At 49.1% G+C, this 21,041-nt stretch overlaps 1 protein-coding gene across 1 annotated transcript in view; it reads right to left on the bottom strand.

Moving 5' to 3' along the window:
• The window catches only part of DNAH9 (dynein axonemal heavy chain 9), a gene marked incomplete at both ends in the record, with an annotated part of 232,270 nt that overhangs the window by 164,736 nt on the left and 46,493 nt on the right, over window positions 1-21,041 (bottom strand). The window contains 12 exons of the mRNA XM_082492287.1: window positions 1,353-1,560; window positions 2,300-2,473; window positions 7,302-7,476; window positions 9,085-9,232; window positions 9,914-10,022; window positions 10,509-10,636; window positions 12,925-13,135; window positions 14,103-14,390; window positions 15,649-15,787; window positions 16,087-16,244; window positions 19,240-19,344; window positions 20,181-20,337. Coding sequence (XP_082348413.1) covers window positions 1,353-1,560; window positions 2,300-2,473; window positions 7,302-7,476; window positions 9,085-9,232; window positions 9,914-10,022; window positions 10,509-10,636; window positions 12,925-13,135; window positions 14,103-14,390; window positions 15,649-15,787; window positions 16,087-16,244; window positions 19,240-19,344; window positions 20,181-20,337 — 2,000 coding nt within the window. The remainder of the gene's footprint in view (window positions 1-1,352; window positions 1,561-2,299; window positions 2,474-7,301; window positions 7,477-9,084; window positions 9,233-9,913; window positions 10,023-10,508; window positions 10,637-12,924; window positions 13,136-14,102; window positions 14,391-15,648; window positions 15,788-16,086; window positions 16,245-19,239; window positions 19,345-20,180; window positions 20,338-21,041) is intronic.

Here is a 21,041-nt window from a genome sequence, read left to right as displayed (position 1 = left end):
TAATTTGCATTCCCACCATGGGCAGAGGAAGGCAGGAGAGCCTGGGCACCAGCAGGCACAGAAACTCCACAAACCTGCCCCAGAAAGCTCCACCGTCGGCCCCACAACACAGCCCCAGGTTATGCAGCGCCGGCTGAGCCTGCGCTGTCACCTCTCTGCCAGCGGATCGGTCCCACAGGGCAATTTTAAGCCCCGACACCTCTCTTAAAATGTTTGCCATGTTGGGAGCCTGGGACAAAGCCGCAGACACTCACTGCCTCCGGCACCGGTGTGGGCTGCAACCATGTCCTCACCTGGCACCGCGTGGCCAGGGACAGCCCAGCCGGTGAAGGTTAAATCCGTGGTGTCACTAATGCTTCACAGATGGAGGTCCCGTATAGGACTGGGGGAGTAAAAGGATTTCAGGACATTTGGGTGAAACCAAGCTACATAAAGGAAGCATTTTGTTTTATGACGACCCACAGCTGTTATTCAACTCAAAACAAAGCAGGTGGTTTCATTCCTGGTTAATAAACACACGTAAAAAGTTATTTTATCTCTCCTTAGGTCAACTCAAAGTGAAAACACCTTTCCAAAATGAGCCACTTTTTAAGAATTCCCTCCTTTCTCTTCATCTCTGAAAGGACTACACTGCAAAACTGACCTTATCTTGGTCTCAAACTTCATTTTTCACTGATAAGCCAAAATCCTCATCAGCGATATTCTTATGGGTTTCCTCAGGGCCAGCAACTCCCCGGGGCTCTGAGCCCCACAGGGTCAGCGAGCCCTGTGCACCCTGGGGAGGCAGGGGGGTGGGATCCGCTCCCCGGGAGCACATCAGGCTGCGGCAGGACATGGAGGACAGCACTGGGAACCGGCAGCCCTGGCTTACAGCCCGCACAGGTCCATTAGCAGCATCCTCACTGCTAATTGGGATGCAATTCCCGTCATTGCACCCTGAGGACAGTTTGGATCCTAGCCAAGAAACCCATCCTATTCGGCATGGGCTTAAATTTGAGCATATTAAAGACACACCTCAAGTCAAGTACGAGCTGCGCGCTGCCCAGAACAGCGGCAGATTTAAGCGCGCGCTCTGGCACAGCCCTGAACCAGAGCCGTGGCGTTTGGAATTCAAATCCTCAGGTTGGAAAATGTCATCTTCCCCAAAACCAGGAGTCTGCTGACCTGAGAATTTCCTAGTGGGATTTAAGAGTCGGCGGGTGTCAGTGCAGGGCCCACAAACGACACGGGCATCTCACCCATGGATCTTCCCCCAGGTGCCCCATCGCACACCCCACTCCAAACCCCAACAGATGCCCCAGGAATTCAGAAACCTGCCAGGGAGAAGTCCCGCGGCTCAGGCACTGCTTTACCTTGCAGCATGGCAGAGGTGGTGTAGTAGTTAAATGGGACCTTCTTCACCACGTACGCATCTGTGTCCAGTGAGGAGAGCTTGTCCCCCACCAGCACGGACTTTCCCGTGCCGGCATTGCCCACCAGCATCACCGGGCGCTGGCGCTCCAGGAGCCTGTCCATGAAGTACCGCACACGGACCGTCTCAGCGGTGGGCACCAGGCAAGCCTGAGAGGGGCAGAAGGAGCAGGTAAGTGTCCCCATCCCTGCCACAGCCCCACAGCCACGATCTGGGGAGAAGTAAAATTGGCAGAGCTGGGAACGAGCGAGGCGACCCCGCTTTCTCGATTGCGCTAGGAAGGGAATGATACGCTGCTGCCAACCGTTAGAATCAGACTGTCTGTACAGACGAAGCCTTGACAGCTGGATGCTGGGAGCAGCATCTGGATCTCCCCACAAACACACATTTTGCTAAAGCGGCAGCAATTTTTACAAGTCATCTGCTCACCGTGGCACTTCTAAAAGGAAAGAAAAGCGTAGCTGGCAAGCGCAATTAGCTACCTGCAGAAACTCTCATTTTTTTTTGTCCAAATCATAAAAACATCTCTATTTTCAGCCACACAGAATGCCAACACGGTGTCTCTGGGGCTTTGTCACTACATTCTCTCACAACCTGCTTCTCTCTGCAGGCCAAACGCACCCCCAAGCCCACAGCCTGGGCAGCTCCTGGGTCACTGGGGGGGTTCTGAGCCTGTCCCTTGTGTATGTCACTCATACGTGGGTGGAGGATGTGTCTTCACAGCCAAAGTACAGTAAAAAAAGATGGTAATTTAGTTGTACCTCATGAAAAACGCCATCCTTATTATGAAGTGCTTGAACCTTTAATGAGACTTCATTGAACTGCCCACGTACAGTCACTGAAGTCCACATACTCCTCCCAGACAAAGAGCATGCAAGGTTCACGTACCTGCAACGGCATTTCCGGATCAAATTCAAACTGGGGAATAAGTTTAGACCAAGGCTCAAACTTCTTCGTTTCTGGATCGATGTAAAAATCAAAGACTGTGCCCTGAGATGGAAACTTGACAGTCTTGAATTCTGCCACCCACCACTTGCTGAACTCCACTCTGTAGTCCACAAGCTGCAAGGCAAAAAGGGGAGAAAATAGGCTCGTCTGCTGAAATTCATTAGTGATGGAGAACGCTGCCTGTCCCAGTCCACCAGAGTGGGATTGGTCCTTAAAATACATTCCACAGCATAACGATCTTATCCTTTTTCCTATTATTAAGCCTAATTTTTCATTTTCTTCATTTCTTCTCATCACTCCTATTTATTCACCTAAATAATTCATCCTCTGTGTTGATCACTCTTGGTGTGTCTGAGATTAGATAGATGGATCAATTTGAAAAAGAGAAATACGTGCCTATGACTAAACAGACTGCTTGATTGATTCTTGGTGCCTACTTCTTCCAACAGACAAGGACACAACATCCGTCTACATCTGTGGTCATGGTTAGTCAAAGGATGCATACTAAAGCCTTTCCTCATAAATCACACCACTCTATTAATACTTAGTTGTTGTCTTCTGGCCTCTTTTCAAGCCATAATGTTTTGGAGACGCAGGATTGCGGACACCGGTGTACCAAAGCACCAGAGAGGGACCTAGCAAGGCTGGGGCGGTGATCGTCCCCCTGCACTTGGCACTGGTGAGACCCCACCTCGAGTGCTGTGTTCAGTTTTGGGCTCCTCACCACAAGAAGGACATTGAAGTGCTGGAGCGTGTCCAGAGAAGGGCAACGGAGCTGGTGAGGGGTCTGGAGCACCCGTCTGGTGAGGGGCGGCTGAGGGACCTGGGGATGTTCAGCCTGGAGAAAAGGAGGCTGAGGGGAGACCTTCTCGCTCTCTACAGCTCCCTGAAAGGAGGGGGTAGCGGGGGGGGATCGGTCTCTTCTCTGGAAAACAGCCTCAAGTTGTGCCAGGGGAGGTTTATACTGGATATTAGGAAAAATTTCTTCACAGAAAGGGTTGTGAAACATTGGAACAGGCTGGCCAGGGAAGTGGTAGAGTCACCATCCCTGGAAGTGTTTAAAAGACCTGTAGATGTGGTGCTGAGGGACATGGGTTAGTGGTGGTTCTGGCAGTGTTGGGTTAACAGTTGGGCTCCATGATCTTAAGGGTTTTTTCCAACCTAAATGACTCTATCACGCTATCACTGTGCCCCTTTGGCTCTACTGTGTTTCTGCACTGCCACATCGCCCTAGAAGCACCTGCTTTCTCGTCCTTCCCCCTTATACCTTTCTGTGCATGGAGATTTTGGAGCATCTGAATCTTTTCAAGAGCTGGGGTGACAGTTTTGCTTCAGATACTGGGTCAGGACTTGCAAAATGTGCTTAGTCCCCTCCCCCGCCCCAGTTCTCCTGTACGACATTGGGCCAGTTGCTCCACCTGAACGTCTTCCCGCGCAGACAACGGGGACTACAGCCTTCTGCCCTGGGGAGAAGCGGGTGGGGGAGGAAGGGGAAGAGTGCTGTTCAAAAGTTGTCTGTGAAATATGTCTTAACAGCACAGTTTCTTCCTGAGGCTTCTGCAGGTCTCTCCTCCCCGTAGCCATTCGATGTGCTTTCCCAGGCCAGAAGCCCCGGTGGGACCGGCAACACATTGCCCACCGACTGCCAAGGCTCCATCGGGAAAGCCGGGTTTGAAGCTGAACCGAACCGAGCGTCCTCTGTGAAGTCTCCTGAGCCGCCATCCATCAAAAGACCAGAGGATTTGAAAAACACATTATTAGTATCCACGATTTTGCAGTCTCGTGCTATTCAGAGAGGCGGAATAACTGTAATTCTCCGTTCTCCTGTTGCTATAACTCCTCGGTGCCGGCAGCAGAGTAGCCTGCAGCGGAGAGGGATGTGCATTGCTGCTAAAAGCTTTCTCACAAGGGTGCCCTTACCCTTGCGCAGGCAAACTGCCTGCAGCTGCATTGCGATGGGCTGCCCGCCCCCCCTAACCAAGCAGTTAAGTGGAGCTGCTCCAGCCCTGGCTCTATTGCCAGAACGGTGTCGAACTCAAACTGCTGCCTTAATAAAAACCCCATATGGATTTCCGCTAATTTCAGAGCCTGGAAATGGCAAATCTATCATCTGTTTTTATACAGGGGCCCCGCTACCCACCAACAATTGCAGAGTAGCGGGAAGCCTTCCAGACTGTTTCTCCTGACATTTCGGCAGCAAAAGGTCAGCGCGAAGGGCACCTTCAATGGAGAGCAATAAACAGATCTTATATTGGATCATTTTTCATCAGGCTTCCCCTCGCTCGGACTGCTGTATCCTCGCACTCTCAGCTCTGACATTTACAGAGTATCACAAGCAGCAACACACAGTCCAGTCTCAAAGTCAAACCTCCCAGAGGGACGCTGTGCCCGTGCGGTTCCTCCTGCAACCCGTACAGCGGCCCGGCAAGAGCCTACCGCGCCACGGCCCCTGCTCCCTGGGGAGCCAGGCAGGCAGCAGGCAGCCAAGCCTGCGATGCCAAGGACTGACTCTGCTATGGCGCAGGGAACGCAGCGTCCGTCTGCCACACGGCTGCACTCCAGCCCACTTGCTCGAGGAGCTATAAGCTCCTGTAATTATACAGCAGCTTGTACCGCTGAAGCGAGGACAAGCAGCGCTTCCCAGGCTTTGCCGTGTTTGGGTTTTTTAAGTCATCCTGCACTGACAACACCAAGGCTTGAATATTTCCCAGCTGGCACATAGAAAATGGAAAGTAAAGTCCCCCACAAAGGCCAAGAAAACTAGTCTCGCACAGGTCATTCAACGGCCGTGAGGTATGATGGCACTAGATCAGCAGCAAGAGGAGCTTGAGCTGTGCTGTTTATCACTTTCCGGAGCAACTGCTCCTTGGCATGAAGCAAACGTGAAGAGCCCAGCAGGTGTTGTTGGTCTAGAATTGAGGCACACGGAAAAAACATGAAGAGACCCCAGAGGGCACTCGAGCAGCCTCTGAGAACCACAGTGCCTCCACCACAGCTGGGTCCACCCTCTCCAGTGTCAGGTCTGTGGAGAGACCTCCCACATACTCCAGACCACACACAAGCCCACTAGAGACCAGATAGAGATCTCTAAGCCCTCAACAGCACTGCCCACAGATCAGGATGACATGCTTTAGACCTGAGGATGAGGTACCCTCTGACCAGGAGATGCAACCACCCAACAGGTTCCCAGCAGAGACTGGGCAGAACCAGAGTGAGCAGCTCCAGCAGATGCCAAATGTACTTCCAGAAGCAAGCTTCGCAGCTACCTGCATTGCTCCCTGTGCCACTTGCTGAAAACCTGGTACTCAAAATCTAAGCCTTCAGGTGCCACACATCCTCTTAGACCCCTCTACAAGTGCTTCAGGTTTCTCCTGCCTGCCTCTGAACCAGTCACATTAAAAATCTACAGCTTGCACAGCCATCTATCTGGGAACAGCAATGCCAACAGAGGGTGGGAAGCTGTCCCGCAAGCATGGGCACGAAACCATGGAATGGAGCCGAGGGGGCTCCAACGCCGGCAGCGCTGGCAGCAGGGCTCTGACACGCGGCCTGCTGTCTTCTTGTCCATTATTACTGTTAACAGTTGGAAGTTGTAAAACAGCAGCAGCTTTTCCAATTACATGGAAATCAAGAGACAGCCCTGCTGTACTGAGCTGAGCCATGTGGCCAGGAAATGGGGCAGAACTGGGGCAAAAGGAAATGTCTATTTCTCCTCCCCTGTGCATAAGAAATCAGGGAGAGACAGTTGGAGGCAGCACAACTGTGCTTCTCCCAGGCAAGTCTGGAGAAGACCCTTCCCAAGATCCCTGTTGTTCACGTGCTGCAGCTCCTACCAAAGCAGCTGTGTTTCAGCCCAGCTGGAACATCTTCGCTTCTCCCTTGTTTCAAGGACCTGGACCCAAAAGGGGGCTGAAAACGTGCAGTATCAAATGCTGACATTGAGAAAACTGTCTTATAATATCACCATGCAAGAGATCACACCCACCTTGTCTAATGCAAGCTGGTGGACTCAGAGGCTGACAGCTGCAATTAATCCATAGGATAGATGTACTGTGGGAAGCAGCATGGAGAGTAGTGCCCTGTCCTCCTCTGCCTCTCGGACATGAGTGTACTTTGAATGTCAGAGACACCACTAGTGAACCATGGTCTGACTAATCCTCCTGGCCCAAAATGATCTTAGTCTCCAGATTGTGCCCTCCAGCACTACAGTCTTGGCTGTGGACATCCATCCACCGACAGCTTGACTGAGCCCAGCGGCTCATGCCAGAGACCACCCAACAGCTGGCTGCCCGGAGGTGAGTTCAGCTGAGTGCCTGCAACCATCAACCTCAACAGCATCCTCCCAGCAAAGAGTATTTCAAGAGCAGAGCCACTGTCTACTTCCACTTCAGTGGAAGCACGTAATCCCCAAAGCCCATCCTGCCCTGCTGACCACCCAACCCTCCTTCTTATGTACGTCTACCAGAAACTGAGAACAGTCAGTTCTTGACATCCACCTATGTTCAATAAAAGCCAGTTGGTGACAAAGCACCGGCTGGTGTGGGTCTACCTGCAGAGTAGATGGCTGGAAGATTGCTCCACTGATGTACTTACCTGATAAGTCAGTCTTAATTTGATCCCATTATGCACATCCACAGGCCTCTACAAATTAACCTCACGTTTCTCCCCAGTGAAACGTGCCTGCATAAGCAAACGTCCCTCCGCCTTTATGACTTGACCCCTCAACCATTCTTCTCTGGTGTTACACCCTGGATAACTGGGTCTTTCACTAAAGGAATCATTGCATTCAGGTTTCTAGTTTATTATCACTTATACGAGAGCCCCGGGAAAACTGCATTACTGATATAGCACTATATTTTGGAAAGTATTTAAAAAAAAAAAAAGAAGGAAAAAAAAAAAAGATGCTGAATAAAAGATGCTGAAGCAGCATCTTCCTTCTTACCTGGTCTTGAAACATCGATCCACCAAAAGCCCAGACGGCAGCAAAGACAAAGTACAGTTCATAAAGCTCCTTGGGACAGTCGGGCGGCGTGTTCTCCTCCGTCAGGAGGCATTCGAGGAGGTAGCACAACATCTGAACCATACTCTGCTCAGGAATGGGAATAATCTTCTTAAATCTAAGGGATGGGAATTGAAAGCACAGGAGATAAAACTGGGTCCAGCAACACAGTCGCTCACAACCCAGGAAGACAAGCCTAGAAATGCTTTTTTGGAATATTAGCATTCTACTTGTCAGCAGTGCATGTCTTATTCTCGGGTACAGCAATAAAGAGAACACCCATTCTCTCCCTCGGACCTGCTGGCACTGGCACAGATACAAGTAATAACAGTAATCAGAAGTTTCAAGCATTTTAAAACTTTGATCCTCTTGAAAGAAGTAAAATGGAAGACTTGCTAAAGGCAATGATTTCCTGTGAACACGATGAGTTCAAAAGCGGTCAAATAGAGGAGTAATAAAATAAGCCCTTTCATCTTGCCATTTTACATTCATTTAAGCTACACTTACAGAATTCCAAACTAATATTGTAGCAGCACTGAAGCCCTCCGTAAAGTAATTATAGCTATTTGAAAGGTTGGTTCTACAATTTTTGAATTAAGCAAGCTACCAAAATACTCTGCTCGGGGCTGCCTGTAGCTAATCCCGTGGATTTCACGGTCTGACACAATGTTCAGCAAATACAGTGGGAAATGTCCAACGGACTTTGCTGCCAACAGCTGTAACCAGCTTGGTCCCCCAGGGAGCAGCTCCCTAGTAAGATGCCTAACTCCTACTCCCAAAGACCATTGCTTTCACTACTTCAGCCCCTTCTGACACATCCCCACTGTGGCAGACAACTCCCATGCTTAATTGTACGCTGATTTACCTTTTTTCACTTTTAGTTTTATTTTAAATGAAGGTGTAACTATAGGAAGCAAGCCAAGGAGGGGAGAAGCTCCTTTACTCATGTTTGCTGGGACTCTATTTTGGCCAGTCCTCACCACAGTATGAGTAAGAGATCCATCTCCCATGGTGATAAGCAAGAACCACATGGCTTCTCTGTGGGCTTTGAAGATACATCAAGCCAAGAAGCACCAAGGCCCTTCCAAATATCCAAGTTCTTCATGTTCGTTGGATTGGTGTCCAACCATGAAACACGCCCAGGCTGGATGTCCACAGAGACCAACTTCATTTTGTTCAAACGCATCAGGAAAGAAATTCAAGCGAGAACAAAGCAATCCCACCCTCTCCCACAAACACCAACTTCCGTCTCATCACTGAGGGTCAGAAAAAGAAGCAGGGAGAGGAAAAAAGAGGATCTACCCTCTCCACCTTCTGTGCTGCATACTGAAACCCTTCCTTCAGCAGTGGTCTGAAATCTGCTCTACTGAAAAATAACTTGTGGAGTGGACTCAGGTCCAGCCTGAAACATCAGGAGGTTGAAAACCTCTCTCTTTAGGATCTCCTGGATTTACTTTCCAAGAGATACAGAACTGGTACAAGAAGTACAGGAACAATCAAATCAAAATCAGATGAAAACCAGATGTGACCAACAAAGGATGGGTAGGAATGTCACCTGCTCCACTGTTTCTCTGAGCCAATGATGCTCAGGGCTGTCAGGGGCAAGGAGGAAACCAGCCACCCTTGCCACGTGCAGCACAACCCCAGCACAGCACAGATGGTCTGGAAAGCGGCGAGTGTCCCCCTGCCCTCACCGGCGCAGATACAAACACTCTTCAGATGGTACCTTGTTCTGAGGGTGTCCAGGCAAATTGGCAGGTACTTATCAAACAAAATGGTCAGGTTGGCTCTTTCAGACTGGATCTCTCGTCTGTCAATCCAGCTGCTCACTGGGGGATTCCAGCCCAGATCCGACGGGTTGATGTACAGGATACCTTTAGACCCAGGATAAGAGACAACATATAGTAAGGATGCAGCAGAGACTATTCCTTTCCCCCAGCAGAATTTCTCAGCTACTTACACACAACTAAAACTCTGTCAAATACACCCGGGTGTCCCATTACCTACCCCCTCCTCCTGCCCCACTGTGGAGTAGAAACATTAACAGGGAAGAGACTTAACTCAGGAAACCAGAATACCTTTCCTGATGCTGCCCCAAATTCAGAATATGGTCTGGCCTGAGTCACGTTATTGCTCTGGGCCCCATTTCGCCATGTATAAAACTAGGGGACGCCTTCATTCCCTTCTCCGTGCACTTCTCCAGAAGATCAGGAGCTCTTTGGGATAGGGACTGTCCCTCTGCTCATCAAGTCCACACAGGGCTTTGCACAACAGGAGCACTCTCTCAGCAATGCTGAAGCCATGATCATCCACCAACAGTCAGAGAGCTCTGGGCAAAACTCCAAGACGACGACAGCTCCGTACATGGATTTGGCATCAGGATCCACAGTTTGTCTATGTGCTTGAGGAACCTACCCTGCCCACCAAAGGCAGCTGTGATCCCAGGGTGGGTACTTTCAAGAGGAACCAAGTTGGCCAACAAAAGGCCGGTTAATGGCACTAGATCCTACCTGGTCCATGCAAAATCCCAGCATGAAGCTCAGGCCAGGACTCACCCGCTCTGGACACGGTGGCTGGGGTGGCTGTGCGCAGGTGGCTGATCTCAAAGACCAGCCGCATCGTTGGGTTCAGAGGGATTCTCTCATTGCTTGCCAGGGTCAGCACCTGCAGGCAGCAGACAGACAGACAGATTAACGTCTTCCCCAGGAACAGGAACGAAAAGCGTTCAGCACTTTGCACTAAAAAGCTTGGTGGCTGTCAGCCCAGCTCCCCGAGGCAAAACAGCTGATTTCTAGCAGGTAGTAGAATGATCTCTCCCTCCTCCATGACCCAGAACGAGCAGCACTCCCTTAGGGTGAGGAAAAGGCATAGGATTATGGCTCCACTCTATTTTTAAAGAGCCTGAAGTTATGATCAGGACATCTGCGGTTACTAACGAGCCCAGCTCTCCACAAAAGGGAAATTCCAATCAAAGCACGCTGTGAGCTATTTCCCTCATGCACTATTTTCTTTATGCAATATTGTTTGGTATACCTGAAAAAACACAATTGTATTATTCTAGGAGGTGTTATTTCAGCATCTGCATTTCTCCTAGGCTGAACCATGCCATGCAGTCAGAGAATACCTGCTCCTTTAACTTCTATTCATTACCTTATTATCATCCATCACAGTATTAAGCGACTCAATCCACATTGGATCAATATCTCCATCTAGTACCATCCACTTGGGACCATCATGGGTGATGTTGGCCAACTCTCGCATGATTGATGAAAACAGTCCTGGGAGGGTGACAGGAATATGTTGATGAACACTGAAGTTGCCACCTGCTCTAATAGTTTTCTTCAGCAACTTACAAAAAGTTATCCTAATTAATGCTTTCCTCTTAGGCATTCAAATCTCTATGCTTATGTACATAAATATTACTATATCATGATATGGGTCTAGTCTGATTTGAAGAAAAAGAACATTATCGGTTACCACCACTGAAAATGACCGCAGACCTACTACACACAAGCTTCATTCCCACCAAGAATCATAAGGGATAAGAAAAGTGAAGAGCAGATACTCAGAGGCAAAAGAAGGCACAAATTCCACAAAGCACAGAAAACCATCTGAATATGCCTTGGAAATTCTTATAAATGTTTTTTTTGTGGCTCAAAGTATATGAGGGAAATCAAGATGCATTAAACGCTGGGTCATGGCTTTAGTGAGATTGAGGGGAGAACAAGCACAGAATGACACTGAATGACAGAACAAAATGTCAGTAAAATCAAGGAGACAGAGAGGATACAGTGTCTCGAGGGGAGTAAATAATGAATGTTAAGAAGAGCAAGAAGGCTGGGAATAGAGCAGTACTGCAGAGCAAATGAAAACTCCACAAAACTATCGCTCTCCTCGACACGTGCAAACACCTAGGGAGACGCTGGTCTTCATGAAAAAACATCAGGCAAACAGTAAAAAAAAAAAAGCCTCTCTTCTGGCAAACTGTGACAAGCGCACTTTTTCTCCAGGACAAGCTATTTCTTTGTGATCCAGGTCAGGAAGAGCCGGTGGCATTACATGACTGAAGACAAAGCTCGTGCACAAGTGCAGAACAGCTCACCCAAAACAGGTATCCGATTCTGAGATCGGGTCAAAAAAAATAACACTGCACCGGCTCTGCCTCGCCTCAGTTCCTCACATGCTGGACAGATGCCTTGGAAACCGCTCCAACTTCATTAGTGTCAGAAATAGCTCCTGTCTCAGAGCATCACTGCTCCCCTCACAGCCACTGTGACAGCAGCAGAGAGAGAAGTACCTCTCTCCTAACCTTGGGCATCCACACCACAGAACGGTCTTGGGATTTAAAGGAAGGGTTTGGTTCATCAACCAACACTTCTAGGATTCCCTTGTGGGACCTTTTACCACCTAACGTGTAACCTTTTTAGGTCCTGACGATGAAAGGAGTGACAGGATGAAAATGGGCAGAGGAAAAGAAGGGGCTGACCCGTAAGGAGACACATCATCTGTTGTTAGGCTTTGGTGAAGATTGCCTTGCTGGTCTTTGACAAGAAACAAAATTTTCAGGAATGGTTAGTGCCGAAAATATCTGCCTTGAAACCTCAGGATGGAGTCCCATAAGCTCCTCTGAAATGTTACAGGCTAGAAACCACTGGGCAGCCACCTGGAAAACGTCCCTCCTGCTGTTCAGTGCCACCCACGGTCCTCAGTCTGCAGTCACTGCTGCACCAGTGTGCAGAGTTCAGGCTGTACCCCGCACTTCCCTCTGTCACTTTGATTTAGGGTCCCTAATTACAATTAAGAAGAAGTTAACCCTGGCACTAGAGCAAAGCAGGAGGTCAAGGGGGGTCCATGGTGGGAGCCAGGGGAGGTGGGTGGCAGCTCATCTCCTGGCGGACTTCTGGGCGAGGATGATTTATGGCAACGTCTTCCCTTACCTCCCCCACACCTCCCAAACCAGCCACACACGTAAATCAAAGCTGCCTTTACGTATTAGTCACAACCAAACATTTTCACTCCAGATTTCTGTAATCTTTCAGCAAGTTTTAAATGCGTATCTTATTTTCCTCAGGAGCAATCGGGATCGACAGACTGGCAAATGCTGGTGTGCTACAGAGGTTGGGCCACAATATTAAGTGACAAACACTACTTTTAAGGCTGCTGCGTGTGTGCTACCAGCTATGGAAAACTGGGGGTGGCACCTTTCGGGGGCCCCAGTGCACACCATAGGGCAGGAGGAAAACCTCTTCCCTCACCGATCCACCCAACTCCGAAAAACCACCTGCCCCATTTAGGAACTGGTAAGTGTTGGGACTGATGGACACTGTAATTATTGTCACAGCAACAGGATAAAGCAGGTCTATGCTATACTTCCCATCTGAAGATCAAGAAGTTAAAACATCCTATGTATCCTTTCCACAACAAACTCTCCCATGGCTGTGAGCAGCAGAGAAGCACTGGGGCTTTCAGACCTGCATACAAAGAACTGGTCATCCTGCTGCTGCTCGGGAAGTTCTTTAAAAATATCCTTCTTTATCTGAAGATTCAGTCAGGAAAAGACATTTACCATCTTTCCATTCTCTTGTTGCTGGGTTAATGATGCCAAAAAGCTCATCATTGGTGACTGCCTTGGGGTTGAGGTCTGTCCAGACAGGACGTCGCTTCATTATTTGGTAAGTCTTGTTCAAGGATCTCATCACCTGCGACTTGCCTGTGCCTGCGTTACCCACCACGAAGACAGAGTGTCGGACCGTCAGCAGCTCCTCCAGTTGCACCACCTGATAAAAAACACTCCCAAATTTTAGACAAAGATGCCAAACTGAAGTTCAGATCTACAATATGGCTCCCATTGGGCCTCTTCTTTAGAAAGATGTTCCAGAAGGACAGGGACCTGCTGGAGAAGGTCCAGCAAAGGGCTACAAAGATGATGAGGGGACTGGAGTAACTTTCTTATGAGGAAAGGCTGAGGCACTTGGGGCTTTTTAGTCTGGAGAAGAAAAGACTGAGGGGGGATCTTATCAATGCTTATAAATCCTTAAAGGGAGGGTGCCCTTTAAAGGATGGGAACAGAAAGGGGGATGGGAACAGTCTTTTTTCAGTGGTGCCCAGTGACAGGACAAGAGGTAACGGGCACAAACATGACCATAGGAAGTTCCATTTAAACATGAGGAGGGACTTCTCTCCTGTGCGGGCGGCAGAGCACTGGCACAGCTGCCCAGAGAGGGGGGGAGTCTCCCACTCTGAAGCCATTCCAAACCCGCCTGGATGTGTCCTGTGCCACTGCTGGAGGTGCCCCTGCTCTGGCGGAGGGTGGGACTGGGTGAGCTCCAGAGGACCCTTCCAACCCTGACCAGTCTGTGATTCTATGTGACCCAGAGACACAAACGGATTTGACCTTGAGCTCAGTCTAGCCACTCTAACCATGGTGGGTGAAACCCTCAGCCTACAGACAAACCTCCAGCACCATTCATATCTGAATCACCTGATGAGGCTCTGCTCTCCACAGGCCCCACTTTCATGAGCCTACAAGGGTCAGCCCTTTTGTAAACTCCAGGACCGAGCCAGTGCTGGCTTTAGGGGCAGGTGCAACTGCATCAGACCCAGCGTAGCTGGTTCCATCCTCCATCAAGGTCTGCCTGCAAAGGGAATGCTGTGCAGAGCCCTCTTTGTAGAAGCAAATATGGTTGAGAAAACCCAAATGATTTGATGGTGGTGTGAGTACAGCAGAAGATCATTTGGTCTTACTTTGAGCACAAAGTTGTCCTCGGCCTGCAGCCGGAGGTCCAGCACAGCCTGCCTCACAAACGACTCAAAATTCAGGTCACGCTTCCGAGGCACATCCAGAGCAGGGAAAAGATCCCCAATCAGCCCCATAAACACCGGCACATCATCAGTCACAATCTTGGGGATGTTAAAGTCACGAAGTGAGCGCATTAGAACCTGGTCTTCGGGTCGCTCTGGGTCATCTCGTTTGAGGGAGCCGGCGACAACTAACACAGACTTGATTGCACGCAAGCCCCAGTCATAGTGATCCTACGTGGGGAAAAATTAAAAAACAAAAATAAAAGGAGGGATGAGTTTATGCTTAGACAGTACATCACCATGCAGGGGTAAGAACCAGCAGCTCCAAACTGCCAGACAAGTCAGCAATGGAAATGCATCCAAATCTGTTATTTGCATTTTGGCCAGAGACCTCTACCAGCCTGAGTTACCCGATTTCCATTTCAGTAGGTGAGATTCCTGTCAGGGACAGTATTAAAGAGTGAAATAATTCAGCTGTTCACACCATGACGTGGGCTTAGAGTTGGCAGTAAGACAGCAGGAGGACTTGCACTCCAGAGACATAAGCAATTTGTTTCATCTAAATCATAAAGCAGCTAAAGCAAGGGCAGCCAGACCCCTCGATCTGCAGAAGCTGCCAGGGTGAAAGGTTTGTTAGTCCATTATGAGGCCCCAGATACCCAAGTTTCTCCATTCTGCCCATCACAAGGTTACCAGGCATGTTTGGTCTCAGAGGCACCCCACCAAGCAGAGGCTTGTAAAGACATTGCTGAAAAAGAACCACAAAAAGGCATGAGAGGGACTCTCAAGCCAACTATCAAGTCTTTATATCTCTACTCTGTCAACGGCCTCCAGAGCACAGCTCGACAGCTCACTGCTTTGTGTGGGAGGCCACGGCTTCCAGCAAGGCCTCCAAGACACAGCACAAAGTTCCTGTGACAAGGCACCTCCCACCCAGACTTATGCTGGCACAGCCAAGATCAGTTTTTTCCATCTGGAGTCCTGATTCCACTCTTCTCTGAGCCCAGCTTTGATCTAGGCAAATGATAACATGGAAAAATCTGATTAATTAGAGCTTCACACTGGAAGTGACCCTACTTGATCAACACCTGACACGACAGGGGACTGTTAGGCTGAACTCGGAGAGGGACAGGCATCATAAACCCCTTGCAGGCAGGAGACTCAATAGGAACTAAGAGACTGAAAAGCAAAGGGTCACTGAATACTACCCCAGATGTGGTGTCATTTGAGCCTATTGAAAAAACCTCTCCCATTAATGTAGCTGGTCAAGTGCTTTTGTCCCTGCAGATCCTCCAATGAAGCAGTTTGAAAATTTCATTGCTCTGATGATCACAAATCTTCTCTTCTGCCAGCAGCTAGCGCAAATTCAGTCATTAAATAAAAGCTGTGAAGCTTTAGCCACTGAGGTGAGTGGCAGAGTGCCATGTCCCTGCTGATTTTGGAGATCAACAGGCTTCACTGTACCACCCAACCACAGAAGCGAGCTCACCTGCTTGGACAGGAGTTCTTTGCAGAGTTGGTACAGAGTAATGAACTTCTTGGCTAACACCCGGGCCTCAATGAAGCCCTCGGCCACCAACATAATTTCACAGATCAGCTCAAAGTCCGGCACAACCATCGCACATGGCCTAAAAAGACAGGCAAGAAAATATTGCAGAACAAGTATTTCTTTACCACAGGTCTTAGGGGCAGTGGATTTCCAGCTTTATCTTCCAGGTCTTCTCCAGTGAGCCAGGTCACGCACCGCCTTTCCCATCGCAAGCAACAGAGCCCGTGTGCTCCCAGGCTCGCTGTACAAGGCTGAAACCATCTGCGACTCCCCAGTGCAAGTGAATTCCCCAAGGAAATTAAGTCAAGCCTGAATATTCCAAAAGACAACTTCTGCCAGTCTTATCATACAGGTCACAGACCTTGACCTGGGACTCACCTGAAGAGAGATTTTAAATTCTCGGGTAGCTCAGTTCGCCCTGCATAGCCGGGGTTCATGGTGATGAAAATGCCCACTGAGGGAACTAACTTAATGTCTTCTCCAAGAAAATTGAAGGATTTCTTCTTCTCCCGTATTGCATCCTGCACACTCTTCACCTAGGAACCAAGACAGCTATAGTATTGGTGTTCAGTTATGAAAAACACACCAGACCACAGCGCTGCCTTCCTTGCACTTGGCCCCATGACGACTGGAGCTTATCACTCTTGTTTTGGTTTTTTACTGACCATATAAAGCTTTATACACTATTTGGAGCAAATCTGCGTGGCAGTATAATCTCCCATCACAAACGAAGCAGAAAAGAAAGCTGAAGAAGAGTGGGCAGCAAACTGCAAAGGAGTTGCAGAATTTGCACCACCGCTTCGCAAGACAATGAGGGACGTGGGTGAGGAGGAACAGCTCAGGAGAAGGAAACACCTCCAAAGCTGTCTGCGTCTCACCTTGGGTTTTGACATCACCTGTGGGACACTTCTCAGCACATCTCACAGCAAAACCACCACTAAAAGCCAAGTCATCTCTCTTTCAACTTCCCAACCCAGCAGGAGGCCGGACGCCTGAGGTGGGATGCAGAGCTGTGCAGGCATCCACACCACAGCCAACACCCAAACGCGGTCCCAAGAGTCTGACACAATACGGGCCCCTGACTCCCTCCACCCATCGTCACGTCTCCCTGCACACCGCCGCTCTCGGTGGCAGCCCTCAGCCCTCCTGTGCCTGCTCTGCTCCTCGCCTAGGCCCAGAAACGGAACAGCATTTCCCAGTTAACTTGGCCTCAGCTCAATTGCAAACCCATCACTTGATACTGCTTTTAAAGATTTTCAGGACATCAGCTGCTTCATTTAAAACCCAAACCACGAGGCAGAAGCTGGAAGACCTTCCCTGACACCTTCACTCACTAATATTGTATTGTCTTTTATATTTGCCCAATTGCAGCTTTGTTCTTCCCAGTCCTCCCCTTCCAGAGAGAGCAAGTTTAGTAAAGCTCGATCACCTCCTTGCAAACAGCACTTCGCCAAGGGAGAAATCTCTCTATAGTCACTACTCTAACCTTAATGTTGTTTGCCATCTTAAAGTTTAAGCAATTAATCGAATTTTTCTCTGTAAGGGACCATATCGACATTAGCTGCATGACTAAGACAGCCAATTAAACATCGCCATGGTTACACTCCTAACAGCAGTCAGGAGACACGATGATGGAATGACAGCCGTGCTGCTTCCTTCAGATGCCGCGCTCCAGCCAGGAGCCAGGGAATCATTAGCAGTTGAGTCATATCTGGGCTTCTTTTGTTCAGCTTCCCTTTTTATTTTAAGATCCTCAAAGACTTTTTTCAATGACAACTTTAAACTAGAACCTGATGGAAGAGAAATTGAGAGGGAACGATACATAAACTCTTGTACCCACCTGGGGCTTCTTTGGGATGCCACATAAGGTACCAATTACGAGTGAAAGAGGTGAGAAGAACGAGGAGTTCACAGAGGGCTCAGAATAACGTCTTTGACCAAAACATTTACAAAAGTGTAGAAACTTCTGGGCTCTAGATTTTTTTTTCTGCAGTACCAAGCCCAAAAGGGGGTCTAGCAAGAATTCAGCACCTCAGTCAGACACTGGGATCCTAAAACCTGCACTCAGCTCACACGTGGGTCCAGAAGAACTTAGATACTTAATTTTCACCTTAATTTTCAGCACTGAAGTCCCTTAAGACTCCAAACTTTCAGTTCTCCCCATGTTGGAGCGGTCTTGTTCTGGACAGTGCAGGTGAGCACCCACCCTCTGCTCAAACTCCCCCAGTAGCCGGATTTACCTGGCATTTTCAGAGGATACCAGTCAGATTTAGGATCTGGACAACACCTGGACACAGCTCTCCTTCAAAGCAGATTTCAGCCCCTGCCAGAGGGCATCCACACCTGCAGCACATACCCTGGGTGCCCCCTCCCCACCCGCCGGGCAGGCGTGAGCAGGGTACGGAGCACCTCTCCTCCGGCAACTCTTTCCCCTGCGTAAAATATTTCCAGGTCTCCTCGTGGGCCAGCAAAAGGAAGGGAAGGAGGAGGCAAAGTGCCAGATGATACATGAGCACAAGAGGAGAGGACGCTGTAGCATGATGGGGAGGGCAGTCTCCTTCCCAGCCCTTCTCCAAGGACAGGACTCACCAATAAAATGCACTGAACAGTGAAGCTACAGAGGAGATGAGAAGTCATTCTACAGGGAACACACCTATGCGTAGCCGGGCACAGCCCGCATGGCTCTCTCCTGGCTTTAATCTGGTGCCGTCAGGGTGTCCCAGGCAAGCATGGAAGCAAGGGCTGCAGATCTGCTGCAGGTTCCAGCTACCAAGTGTCACCCAGCTGACCCCGGCGCTCAGCAGCACCGCTCTGCACCCACGGGGCCGCAGGCATTCCTCCTAGGAATTATGCCATTCGGCCAGGAATAACCCTCCAAAGCCACTTCACAGAGCTCTCATTACAGACAGAATTAAATCTGCAGCCATATGAAAAGAGAAGGAAGGAAAGAAGACTGCACAGTCTTGGTGACAGGTACGCATTAAGGAATACACTCAGGGTTAATTTTCTATTTGTTGAATATGACACACAGCTTGTGCCTGACTGGAGGCAATAAGTATCCCCCAAAAGTCCAGCAGGCCGCGGATCTGCCCCAAACACCACCCCTCCCCCCCATGAACATTATCCCCTACACGGCAGGCTGAGCAGCCATAATTCAAGGCAGCTCTCCTCCCTAAAATGATACACGGCAATTATCACACAGCACATTAATGACACAAGCATCTTCCTCCAGAGGAACAGGTAGAGAGCCTCATCGTATACTGATCTGGGAAAAGATACTATAAGGAATTGCCTCAACACAAATGCTGTAACTGGGAAAGGAAAGAAGCGACAAAAATGTTTGGAGCACATCACTGCTGCATTATGTCAGTGCTGTGATATTCATGTGATTAATCTTGGGATATAATCCCTCACCTGCCTACACACAGAACTGAAACTGGCAACGTGCACTTTCCATATTTACCCTCAATCCTTAAACTGCAGCATGGCGCTGCCTTGCTTTTATTTATTTACGAGCATTTCTTCACTTACCTGTACAGCGACCACAGAAAGGACCTCAACTGAGATCCTGTTAAATTCATCAAAACAGCCCCAGGCTCCCGTCTGGGAAAGGCCTTTGTAAATATTCCCACAAGACTGGAAAAAAAAAAATAATACAAGAGTAAAATCACAAATGGAATCAAGTCTAGCAAAAAATGGATTTTATTTCCCAGCCTGTTTATTTATAGCAATTTACAGTCTATTGTGGGTATTTAGAAAAGTGCAGAGAAACAGCAGGCACAACTCAATTATAATATTTATAGCTCTGCACAGTTTGCCACTTGATTTGCTAATTGCACTTTCTCGATGTATCTGTGCACTAGTTTCATTTAAAGGTCACCTGTGCTGAATTACTGATGGCCCCGCTTCCTGGGAGAGCCCATAACCTGAATAAAATATGATGCGAAGCCACCAAAATCACTGTACCGTGCCAGAGCAGCAGAGAGCAAGGCTCAGCCTAAGGATTCAGCGTTCTGCAGTGGCTGAAGGTTCAACACGTTTTGGCCTTATTCTGGGAGAGGATCCTGAGAAAACCAGGACAGGCCCTTTCCCGTGCCAGGGCCTGTCAGCCTGCGAGCACGCCAAGAAACGACCAGGGTCAAATTATCAGCACAACCTCAGTCTCAACTGAACAGGCCAAAATTCTTGAAGCATCTCACATGGAATCTAACTCCAGAAGCGAAGGGAAAGGCGTAACGAGGCAGAGAGAGACAGTTTGGGTCTCTGCCTCCTGAAGAACCTTGTGCAAGTCTTAGAGAAGAAAAGGGAGGAGGAGAAAAAGGTGCTCAGCAGAAAAGAACGCAGCAGGGATTTGAGGAGAGGTGATGGATCAAAGTGACCTCAGCTGGATTACTCTCACCCTTCAGGTTTCACTGGGCCCTGAGCATCCCTAGCCCCATGCAATGGCACGGTGGCCGAGGTGGGAGCAGTACCTTGTAGTCCATCTGCTCGGAGCAGTTAAACACATACACCATGATGCCCAGGGCTCGCCCCAAATCTTTCGTAGTCTCCGTCTTGCCGGTGCCTGCAGGGCCTGCAGGTGCTCCGCTCATGGTCAGGTGCAGCGACTGGGTCAGGGTGATGTAACATCTTTCACAGCGAAGGATGAAGGAAAAAAGGAAAGAGACTGAGACTTGGACCAACGGGTCGCTGTTGGACTGCAGAGAAATGGCACTAGGGCAACGCGCTCAGGAGAGCCTTTCTGCTGAAAAGCTGTCTGTGAGCAGGGTACATGTCTAAGCTGAAGGTCCTCTTGGACATTAATCACCACCCCTGTCCTGCTGTGTATTCTCCAAAAGATACTCGTCTCCCACTGGGGTCTGCCCAACCTCTTCACATCCGGGTTGTGCTTTCTTTGGATCCTCGTACCACTCATTGATATTGGGCACATCCCAGATAGTATGAGAACAGGTCAGCTTTTCTCAAAGGCCTTCCTTCTGCTTCCTAGTGCTCCTCAGCCCAAAGGATCCCATTCCCCATCACTGACAGAAACCTGCTCAGACAGCCTATGAATTACCCCCCTCAACTCTGCAGCAAGCCCCAAAGCTTCTCCATCATGCTGATTATGGACACCAGGGAGGTGCCCACATGTGAGTGTCTACACTCCCTGTAAAAACCACACAGCTGTAGACAATATGGGCAACAAAACCTGGTAACGCATGGGGGATTGGCTCAGCTGACTAACATGGGTGATTAGAACCACCTAAAATGCTCACTGCTACTGAAATGTCACGTACGGTGGAAAGATATGACAAGGGGTCCACAGAAGACTTGCATGCTTCTTGATTGGCAGG

The sequence above is a fragment of the Vanellus vanellus genome (assembly GCF_965231255.1).
Source record: "Vanellus vanellus genome assembly, chromosome: 17".
In the NCBI taxonomy this organism is placed as follows: domain Eukaryota; kingdom Metazoa; phylum Chordata; class Aves; order Charadriiformes; family Charadriidae; genus Vanellus; species Vanellus vanellus.
Note: the sequence above shows the minus strand (reverse complement) of the source record. Positions and strands in the feature narration are given on the sequence as shown.